The following is a 12,304-nucleotide window of genomic DNA, read 5'->3' on the forward strand; positions in this document are numbered from 1 at the left end:
ACATCTGACCTCAGGGGACAAAGCTAATTATCATTACTCAACAACTCTGGCAAAGTTAGCAAAGGAACGCCGGAGGCCAACATTGGTGGCAATTCAAGTGCAGAAGGTTAAATTTTTAAATAACTATATTAAAATTGATTTTTTAACCAAGAAAATTTCATTAAACATTAGAAATAATGTATTGTACTATCTTATTGGTAGTGTTCTAGAATGAATTAAGTTTTCCTCATTTAATATAGAATGCAAATTATTTTATTTATTCAGAACTATTTTGCCTTCATACAATTTATTAAATAAGAACTACAGGGAATTATTTTCCAACTTACGACACAGAGTGTGAAGCGATTTCGTGCCCACCAGCGTAAAGATTCTGAACCTGACTGTAATCTGTCCACTCGTGTGATACGTAGAAGGTAGCTGCAATAGGGCAGCCATTGGGGTTGGTTCTACCTTTCTCGAACAGGTCGCTGTACAAGCCCTTGTTGAGGTCATTGACGGAGTCGTCAAAAGTCAGCAAAACTATCTGTGGTGTTTGTTCGGGAGGCAAATCTCCTAAAAAATAGATATTTCATGAGTTTGTGACACTGTTAGTTAATAGTATTCTGTGGATGGATTCATTAAAACAGTATGTATCAAAGGAAACAGAACACTATCCTTAAATTTTGTTGTTTATTGATTCATTCCTTTTCTTGATTAAATTCGGTAAGTGTATGGATTATCTCATTGTATCTCAGCAATATGTACAAATTTTCTTTCTAAAATCAATGCTTCTCTATGAGTTGAAAGTTAAATCTAATATCCCTAACCAACACTATTTTTTGAAAGCTGGATTTTTTTCTCTCCTTAAACCATAAATAAAAATAAAATTAAAATAAATAGAATTTCTTGAGCTATACACTTTTAATGCTCTTTATCCCAAGAAACCTCTTCATAGTACAGTAAATGCAATTTCATATGTACCAGATTGTTGTCTGGGGTAGTTTGTTTTAAAGGATTGCATTTTAAATAAAATGTAAATTACATGAATAACATACCTTAGTATAAACTATATTTAGTAACAGTAACTATATCTAACATTATAGTGTGGTATACCATTTTTACTTCAGAATCACTTACTCGTATATGAACATTTCTTCTGTTTCAAAATGAACAATTAACATCTAATGATACAGCACCTACTTTCTGTCATAGTCTTGTTCTCAATGTTGTCATTACAAATACAAAGAGATTTGATTTAGGACTGTATTATGTAGTTATTACTATAGAAAAACTATGGAACATGCTATTAAAGACGTAAAATCCTTAAAAAGTTCAGATTCGATTTACAGACATGTGACTGTTTCAAAACAGAAACTTTTCATAAATATCAGATTGGTGTAATTTAGTTAGTGATACACTGAAGAAGTTTTCTTTCTTTATTCTCTGAAAAGTTTGAAGGCACTGTATCAAGAAATTGCACATCATTACACTTCCATAGCATTGTACCATGTATACTTAGAAGATTCAATGCTCAGTGTATTATCAGATTCTCAGAAAGACACATTGAATCTGACATAAATATTAAAATATGATATAATATATATTTTCAATGTTTTACAATATAAAGTGGAGTTCATATACAGGTAATGATCGTATTTCAATACATTATTATTTAGGAAGAATATATAGCATTTAGATATTAAATTTTAAAACTGAAGTTTACATAGTCAAAGATTTTATGGTGCATGTTCCAGTATAAAAAGGGGTCTGGGGTCTGCCCCCCCCCAAATGTTGAAAATATAAGGTTCCAGTTGTTGATTCTGGTGCATTCCATTTCAAATCAAGCACTGAATTTGGAACTCGTACAATCTTATCGATATCTCTGACAGTGACAGTTTGATGACGGTGATTGAATACTTTCAGTACCTGGAATTTCCTTGCCACCACAGCTGCAGTCTGGCAGCAAACAGACATCCTTACGACACTTGGCAGCGGTCTTGTCCACCTGAGGGGTGGGGTAGATTGGTTCAGGCCTACAACACACATATACTGTTAGTTTACAAAACATCTGTTAGTTTACACCCATTAAATCTGAAGCTACAACTTGAAGCAAAACTAGTAAAGAAATAATTTAACCTAATAGTTTTTAAATAGATTTTAAATGTGTGTGTACAATGTGTGGCTTTTTTTGTCCTGAAGGAAAAGGACAGTATGTCTCCGCAGTTAGTCCTAAGAGGACCTTTGCGCCTCCCTTATTTTAATTTTGTGTCCTCAAAGTCCGAGGCTTTTGCAAAAACCGATCAGATGTGGCTTACTTTCCATAAAATTAAGGCAAATTAATAATTTAATATATAAGAATTTTAATATGAAATACTTTGAATTTAGAAACCTCTGGATACTTAACCACATTGTTGCAGAAAGTCCCTGCCTTATAGCACACAGCCATTAACAGTTTTCAGGCTCATTTAGCTATTTTAAAGCTTATCAAGCCTTTTGGAATTTCTGTTCACTAGAATTCCTCTTACCACTAAAAGTATCTGGTCATTGAATGCTCTTGTATATTGGAAAGACAACTTTCTAAAATTTTGTTAACTTTTAAAAGCGCTCTGTTTTTGCCTTGTTCTTCTTAAAAGCTCTTGTCACTATAAGTCTTCAGCCACTATGTCTAACTGGTCTTTAAGGGTTTCAGATCTCTGGCTCCTTTGTGTTCCTGGCCCAGAGGGGTTCTCGACTTTGTTTTTGCCTCGTTCTTCTTAAAAGCTCTTGTCACTATAAGTCTTCAGCCACTATGTCTAACTGGTCTTTAAGGGTTTCAGATCTCTGGCTCCTTTGTGTTCCTGGCCCAGAGGGGTTCTCGACTTTGTTTTTGCCTCGTTCTTCTTAAAAGCTCTTGTCACTATAAGTCTTCAGCCACTATGTCTAACTGGTCTTTAAGGGTTTCAGATCTCTGGCTCCTTTGTGTTCCTGGCCCAGAGGAGTTCTCGACAGGGCCATACCCAGCCTTGATGGGCCCCGGAAAAAATATTCAGCCTGGGCTCCATAATGTCCTGCCACTATTTGTTGACATGATCTCTTGAAACAAATGTGTGGCAGGGCCCAGCTCGGGCCCCCAAGGGCCCTGGTAAAATTGTCTGACAAAACCGGTCTGAGTACGGGCCTGGTTCTCGACATCTGGACTACACGGTAACTGGATACTCTTTGTCTAAAGGATCTTTCAGTGGACAGCAAAGGTCTTTCAGACCACTCTTGAAACACAGCACCATAGGATAATCTAATATATGAGAACCACAATCTCTAGGTTCACTATGTTTCTGAGGTACTCATTAATTCCATGTAACATCTAATATATAGAAATGTCATAGGGCATTCATAATTGGTACAAAGCCAAGGACATGGAATACCTATTGACTATTGTTTTAGGGTATGCTCTTGCCAATTTAGTTCAAATCTAAGTAAGCAAAAGAAGTCCAGAGTACTTATGTGGGTTAGGATGTTTTTTGGCTCTTGTTATGGGTATGAGGCGTTTGGCCTAACTTTTAGCTCCAAATATCCTTAATATGAACATTCATGTCAATTTAAATTCAATCCATCTATCCAAAAGACTTCCAGTGTGAAAACGAATTTTGCCTGAAAGATTAACCCTCTCCCGGGCAAACGCCTCGAAACGCCTCGGGGCTTTTTATAACCACTTATTTACTGAAATCATTTCATTAGTTGTTTTGCAGTCTTTTCACTTGGTTCTGTACTTCATAGATGGCAGGTTCAAGGTGTTTGCGTGATAGCGAAATTGATCGCGTTTTTGACAATAAAGTGGTGATGGTTTCAGTGACGATGAAAGTTCCATGAATATCGATGTATTTAGTGATGAGGAAATTCACCATTCTAACCAAGAAGATAGGGACACTGGTGACTCGCCACGTGATCCAGCGCTGCCTCGCGCCGCCGGCACCGTGACCCGTGTCCAGCCATTGCCTCGCGCCTCTGGTACCGCCACTCGGGTCCCGCCTGTCTGGTCTAGACCAAGATAACACTAGACAAAGTCTTAGTGTTATCTTAATTTTTATATTTATAACCCTTTATATTCGATAATTTATACAACAATTAAAACAAGATTTTTCATGTAAGTTTGACTTTTTGTTTGATTTTAAGTTACCTCATAAGGTTGATATTTTTTTTAAATAAATACAACGTTATTATAGAGGATTTAATCATCTTTGTAACGATGTACCATAAATAATAGTTTTAATAAAATAAAGTTCTTAACGTAGTAAAAACGCGAATAAGTGTGCCCTCGCGGCAGAGCGGGCGATTTAATTCAGCTCAGTAGCGCCAAAAGCGCGTCGCGGTAATTCGACCGGGAGAGGGTTAAGCAACGGCTTTACAGTTAGTTTTGAAGGTCTGCCCTCTCAACTCCAATTTGCCAAAGCAGTAATTTTGAAGTAGTAACTAACATAGCACACCTATAACAATTTGGTGGAAGTCAGTTAAGAATTATAAATAATCATGATGACAAATTGAGGTTTATTTACACCCAACAAAGACATCAGCATGTATATGTCATAAATCTATGTAAATGTTGAAAAAAGTTGAAAGGTTGTAGAATTATTCAATATGTTGTTTTATGCTTAAATTTACTTACCTAGAAGGAGGGTATCGGTAGATATCAACATATTCTGATGCCTTTGATACAACTGAAGTCGATGGCTTCAGAGTTGGCCTGTTTCTGCTGTAACAAAATATTGTTTGAAAAGTAGTTTGAATTCATTTCAAAAAAAAAAAAAGATTGTGCACAAGTCTTTAAATAAGTTAAAAATATATACTTAAATATATACTTGTGCAATATCAAAATATAACATAATACATAAACATCTTGGAACAAACTAAGTAAATTCTGTCTAGTTTCAATTTTTTTTATGTTAGTTATTTGTGATAAAAATGTCTTGACACAAAACACAAGTAAAATATTAAAATAAGTTCCTCCAATATAAAAGATATGCAAAAACTGACTCAAAATTATTTATAATCAACTAGATTTTGATTAAGATTAGGAAAATGTAAAAGTTTAGATCAACTTATTCACTACCAGATATTAGATTCAGATTCTTTATTGGCTATTAAGTAACACAAATTACAATAAGCTTCGCCAAGTTAATACAACTAAGTCATAATGTTACAACCATAAATTGTATATTAAAAATTACAACAACATTCAAATTCTTAGATCATTAAAATCACTATTTTAAGTCAATGCTACTTGGGAGACATAGCCCAAAATTAGACAATATAAATAAATTAGATGATAGAGGCGAGTTCAAGATGACACCTCACAAGTGACTTATACAACATCAGGCAGATCAATTTTCTTTTAAAGTGTCCTCCAATCTACTTAATAAGCCCAAGATTGTATTTGGCTTTTAATAATGTTATATACATACTGAAGCATTAACAGCTTGGAATCAAATAATACACCCAAGTCTAGAACAATCACCTTTTGCACCACTGGAACACAATTTTTGTAAACAAAACTATGTACCTGATGGAAGCAGGGGTGCCACGGTTGACAGGTGCAGCAGGCTCTGCTTCGTTCGGTGAAACAGTGTAAGTGGCACTTCCTCTGTTACGGCTGTTTCCCCTACACACAGAATCATGTCACGGTTACTTTTGATTTCTGCATTAGTTGCATAGTTTTAAAAGTGCATCATCGTTAAAATTACAATTTTGAAAAATTAAAACAATTTTTAAACTATCTTTGTGAATTCAAAACAATCAAACAAGTTGAGGTAAAACAAATCATTTCATTGAATATTTTCTTCACTGTGATAAGCCCAGTGCAAAGCATAAACCATTCAATAAGTAATAATTAATAGTGAAACCTGAATCGTCAAAATTAAATACAAAAACAAAGGTTTACTATTATTTTGTTACAAAAATTTATGTAATGAGGTTTCATTACTCAATATTTCAATAAGTTTTACACCAAACGATGCCAAAACGCTTGCCATATTAAAATTTGTATGTATAATGTGTATATAAACACTGCGTATTTGGTAAATAGTAAAACTCATTCTGTATTGCATTATGACAGAAAATAAAGGTCATAATAATTTATTATAAAACAAATGAATTACTAGTATATTAATCAAAATATTTGTACACAAATAAATAAAAAATGTTGACAAAGAAAATTTCATATATTGAAAACAGTAAATCCAAACATGACATACAATATCATGCAAATATTATTTGTTAGCACTGACACAATTACAAATCTACCACCCAATGTTACATATCAAATAAATCAACATACAAAAATAATATTTACATGAAGAATTTAGTTTTAACCATAAAATGACAAGACAATCAAGAACTATTCATGAAATATTCTAAAACATGCCTATACAACTTTGCAGTGGCATGACTAGTGGGAAGGGGTTGAGAGGAATAGAACCTTCCTTTCAAGAAACCTAACAATACAAAAATCTTTGTATAACAATATTCCAACTTGTTTGAAATACAGCAGATAAATGTTTTACTTTGAATTGGGCCTTCATTATGATCAACCCCCTCCCCCCCAATCATAGTTATGCCACTGCAACTTTATTAACTAAAACACAATTGGTTCAGACACTGTATAGCGTTTACTGAATTATGATAAGCATTTTTTTAGATGGATTGTAATCAATATATTTATAAAAATTGTGACTATTTTATATACATGGCCATGCTTTATTATAAAAATTTCAGAAACCTTTTAAGGAGGTTATACTACAGTCAAAGTAGCCTTCTGGACACAATGTTCATAAGAATTAATGTTACGAGCAAACGTTCAAGAGGTTATTGATAATAGCTGTGAAAATTTACTTTCTAAAATAGTTTTTTAAATTAAAAAAATATTTTTAGCATTGTATGAACATTATATTTCCATATTTTACCTTGTTCTTTACGGGTTATTTTTTAATCTTTTAAAAGTTTCTTTTGAATATTTTTTTTTTTTTTTTTTTTTTGGGTATGAATTTATTTGTAGACCTATGATCATCTTCCACAAGGCTATAGGTTTTCGATTTCAGCACTGCCTGTAATAGAGTGACCCCTCAAATTATTCAAATTCATAAACTCTACTTGGTTAATCTAGTTTCATTAGTATGCATGCGGTGTTGGATCTCGTAATAAGCATAGTACTGAAGAAAGCAAATGATAAAGCAAAGTTTTACAAATTACACGCATGCAAGTGAATGTTAAATAACTACACAGCATTAGGCGAATTGTCAGTTAGCTGTCATCACACTACCAAGTGACACGTGGTCTCATCACATCTTATAAAAACATAAAATTTTTAGTTTTATATAAAGTTTATATCAAAGTCCACTCCATTAGTTTCAGAAATAAGTGTACTGGGCGAGAAATAACAATCTATATACCATATTCTCTACAAAACAACACACAAAAAACATTTAGGAGGATTTGAAAAAGATGTACATTCAACAAATGTTTAGTGGCATCTATGTACAAAACACAATTAAATTGTAAGTATAATTTTTAAAATATAATAAAATTTAACATCTTAGACTTGCCTTTTTCATAATCAAAGGTAACACAATTTACCATCAAGTTATATTGCATGGAATATTGTTAAATCAAAACAATACATAATATAAACAATACTTGAAGTGGGTCCCGACAATTACAAAGCGCCAGTAAAATATTTGTGTAAAGAATCAATAACTACACAAACAACTGATGGTTAATTTTTTTCCTTAAAACAGATCATTTTTGGGATATTTTATTTAAGTTTTAACCAATAATGCATCCACATTACATCAATCACTGTTGCGAATTGTGAAACTAGAATATTCTCACTTCAGGTGACAGCTCTTGTGGCGGAATATTACAGAACATTAAGACTAAACCATACCTGAATGTTCTTCATGTAGAGGTTGGGTCAGGATCAGATGAAGGTTAAGAAGTAGCCAATTCAGTTGAAGAAAATATGTGCTGGGAAAATTAATAATTTTAAAATTTAAAAAATTATACATAATTGTAACAAGTACACATTAGATGGGGTACAGGCTATCGTTGTTCACAAATCACATTTTTTCAAAAAATCTTCACAATTTTCACTGATTTTATTATTTCTTCACTTGAAACACTGCCATACTCGTTTAGTGTCATTTCAATCACAGTCCAGTTTATTTGGTTGGGTTATGCCGTGATTTCTGTTTTGTTTTGAAAGATTTGTATTTAATGAACGGAACAATAATGATCGTTTGCCTTATGCTGATTTATTTTAAACATTAAGAACTGATTATTTGTTGAATACTTCTGAAAATAAACATACAATAGTGTTAAAGCTAATTAATTCTTAATGGGAATCAATAGCCAATGGATATATTTTTGCTCAATCTATTCTAAAGAAAGTAGACAATTATTAATTTTGATAAGGAGTTACATTTTTTAGGTAATAGCACCTATTTTAATGTTCTCGTCTATAAGTCTGATTTTTCTGGATTTAATCAGTTGAAACACTTTGAGAAACAAATGTTTAAGCATTGGCCAGATGCATTTTTGGAGGAATACGTTTTCTTTACCAAATGCAAGATGGTGTCTTGGGTGAGTATGAGATGATGGATGAGGATTAGAAGTGTGTAGTGGTACAGTGTAGTCTTGTTACTATCCAAGGTAGGCTGATCTGTAGCAAGAGTCATTCATAACTAGTAGGTCAACAATCAGGAAAACTAAAGAAGTTGCAGTTGAATGTGGGTTCTGAAGCAGTTTAATATCTGATTTTATTGGCTGTCTGGAAAGAGACCAACTTGTGAACATCTTGTTAACTGAGTATGAATGACATTCTGTAGTGAACCTAAACATACAGTACTTTTCCGTTAGTGCCGTGTTGGCGGGAATAACATGTGTGGTTTTTAGCTGCCATATTTATGAAAGTAACTGCGTTACTGTGCCAACTAGGTTGACCAGTTTATTTATTACCCACCAGTGGAGTGAGAAGTGATGGAATTGACTCTGACAAAAGTTATGAACCATCCAAGCTAATTAATGGCCACTTTTAGAGTATTATATTAAAAGGTTCATTTTTAATAATGAACAAAGGTTGGATAAATTTGTGTTTTTGAACTTTAAAACACATCTAAAAATAAATTGATCTCATATGACTTTTGTTCTGTGAACAAAATTACTTCTTATGTAATAAAATACTGCTGATCAAAACCACAAACAATTTTTATAGCAGAGGCTGAAAACATTCACTCTTCAACCAACATGTGTACTAGTTAGATACTTATTATTTTTATATCAATGGGTTAGATCAAACAAATAATTAGAGTACAACTTTATAATACCTCTGTATGATCAGTTTGGATTTTTTTTATTTATTAGTCTATAGTTTTACAGTTTTCAATTCCATCCTGACTTAAAAAATTACGTGTTTAGTAACATTATTATGTTTAGGAAGCCAAATTATTGTTCTGTGTAAATATTTACATTCAAAACACACATGTAATCGATTTTTTAAAATAATTTTGCAGTAATTGTAGACATTCACATGGTTATAATTTTATTGCAATGACAATATAATTTAAATGGGAGTTAATGAATCCATAATAAAATAGGGGATATTAATGACACATTAAGATGCCACGTGTTGTATAGTTTGCAAATTATATGAATTAGGATTTTCAAACTAGTTCTGAAAAGGACTTTACTTATGTAAAAATATATAACAACTTTCACTGACTAAAGTGTAAAATTGATGTTACTAAAACAGTGAACAATAAAAATTGGAATCTAAACATTTAATATAGTCATGGTACAAGTTATAATTGTTTTTCCTACTCTACTAACTAGTCATACAAGTTTAATAAAAGCCTCAAACATAGATGTAACAAAATAAAATATTGACAATTCTGGGTTAAGAGTGTAAAGTTCTCAGATGAATAAATATCCGTTCATATCCTACCTATTATAGTGCATTTGGCTGGTGCTTGTATGTGATGATCAAATGTGTTTAATTTACCCTAATTGAAGTATAAACCAGTTAATTAGTTCCTATAGACCTGGTATTTAGAGCGTCACATGGAAATAATTCAATAACACTGCGGTTATTTTGGACATAATGTAATAACAGATTTAACATTTAAAACAAGTTATAATAATAGTGTGCCATGTATGTATTGATTGAAATCATACAGTTTTGAGCAACCATTTAAAAAATATACTAGTGAAAATGAACCTAAACAAAGTCACTGCACGAAACAAAGTGCGTTACACAACACAAGTCATATGCACCATGGTAGGTGGGGGACTGAAAATCAGATTTTTTAACAACCTAAGAAGAAGTTTGCATTCTCGAAATTTAATTATTATTTTTGTATTATGAAATATAAGTTTATTTACAAATAATATATTCACTAAAGAGTAATACACACATTTAAACCCGTGTTTATGCTAGGGATACTAGTAAATACCGATATAAAATTCAATATAATATTAACATAAAAAAATGGAAAATAATTAATTTTGAATATATTGTTTGGAAATAAATTTGATTTAATTGGATATTTAGAACAAAATTTAAAAATAAATAAATAAAATTAGAGGTAAAATTTGATGAATAAACGACAATGGTTTGATGGAAAGTTGCTAAAAGAATAAATATAAAATAAAATAATTCAAATTTTTATGATATGTTTGCAACAGTGAAGGATAAGACTCAAAGAAAGCTGCAATATAATACTAACATCCTGATTGCCATTAGTGAGTGAGTAATGAGAGTAAAATATCCTGATGTCCTGTCAAATAATTCATCATCAATAACAAACTTCAAACAAAGATAATTTCATAATTTTTATAGAATTGATCATAAAATCATAACTTTTTCAAAATATGTTAAATTTTGTTTGAGGAATGCTAAATAAATACAAATTTCTACAGCAGATAATGTATGTAGTAGATGTTCACAAACGTAATTATTTAATTATAGGTTCATTCAGCTATGTAGAAGTACATTTTCAGATTTTGTTGGAAATTGTTTAGGATTATAGTAGTCGCCTTGTTCTCATCACTAATTTGTACATGATTCACCAAAAGTTAAAGGTAGTAGAATGACACTGATACTAGAATCATTGTTTACAAGACTGTAATGTGATTAAAAATCAAATCCAATATTGGCTGAGATATCATCTAATCTTATAATTGTAATTAAATCCTGCAAATATAGAACATGAAAAGTTTCTCATCAATATATGAATGGCTGAATCCTTTTTTTTCAAATAAACGTTGAAGATGGTTCTTATAGTGGGTGCCATATAAGTTTTACCACTGTTAAAATAATCAAGTATGTTCAGAATGGACAATAATTGGCGATTGACAAAATCAAGTACCGTATCAAGGAAAATCAATTACAATAAGTATGTCTACAGCTTTTCCATTTTCTTTTTTGAAAACATATTTTTTTGTCTTAATGGAGAATGCTAATATCTGAATTGAGAGTATTCTGAAAAGGAGAACCGAGAAAAGTGATGGTAAATGGGTTGATGGAAAAATTATTCAAAGTTGAAAAATGCTACTTTATAAATAACATAATGACTGGCAGAAGTATGATTTGAAATTAAACGAAACAGCTTTGCTAGGGAAAGTTAGGACTGTGAAGTCCTCTTTCCCACTTAACTTCAAATCATCTGATGAAACTGAATCATTAGCTGAATGGAGGACAAAAATTTTGTCTCCTACAAGATGCAAACTTATAATTAGACAATATACAGTACCTACATGAACTTTGTAAAAACAACAAGGATGTTTACAAGGACTAGTAAACAAAGTAGTTGTGTAGTTGTACTTGCTAACAATTAAACAATCTTTAAAATTCCAAGAATAGATATTTATCTTATCAAAACTAGTCATGCCAACTACACCTCATTGAAATTCCCAACAATGATCAAGTTAATCTTGTAAACATTGATTCCATAATATTTTTATAAAAACAACTTTTACTATACCATATGGAAGTTCAGCTTTATCAAACAATATTATGCAATTAACAACTTTGAATGAAATAAGGCCAATTAGAAAAATATGACAACAGTTCATTTTACTCCAGCTAGTATTGGTTGAGTTTAAAAATAAATAATATTGAACAGAGTTATAAAAAATACTATTCTAATACCTTTTTGTCCTAAACGTTCCACACTCATATTGCACCTAGAAAACTCAACATTTTTTGATACAGATTGAAAGACAATACAAGAAACAAATTTACAATTAAGAACTAAACATTTGTAATTCATATTATAGACAGATAAAGAAGTAAATTATACAG

The 12,304-nt window shown here is 31.6% G+C and overlaps 1 protein-coding gene across 4 annotated transcripts in view; it reads right to left on the reverse strand.

Annotated features, from left to right (window-relative positions):
• The window catches only part of LOC124363091 (putative mediator of RNA polymerase II transcription subunit 26), a 151,826-nt gene that overhangs the window by 6,389 nt on the left and 133,133 nt on the right, over positions 1–12,304 (reverse strand). For all 4 annotated transcript variants that reach the window (XM_046818200.1, XM_046818198.1, XM_046818199.1 and 1 more), the window contains 4 exons: positions 5,513–5,611; positions 4,619–4,705; positions 1,906–2,012; positions 327–552 (listed from right to left, as the gene is read on the reverse strand). In XM_046818200.1, the coding sequence (XP_046674156.1) occupies positions 327–552; positions 1,906–2,012; positions 4,619–4,705; positions 5,513–5,611 (519 nt within the window). The remainder of the gene's footprint in view (positions 1–326; positions 553–1,905; positions 2,013–4,618; positions 4,706–5,512; positions 5,612–12,304) is intronic.

The sequence above is a fragment of the Homalodisca vitripennis genome, chromosome 5 (assembly GCF_021130785.1).
Source record: "Homalodisca vitripennis isolate AUS2020 chromosome 5, UT_GWSS_2.1, whole genome shotgun sequence".
NCBI lineage: Eukaryota > Metazoa > Arthropoda > Insecta > Hemiptera > Cicadellidae > Homalodisca > Homalodisca vitripennis.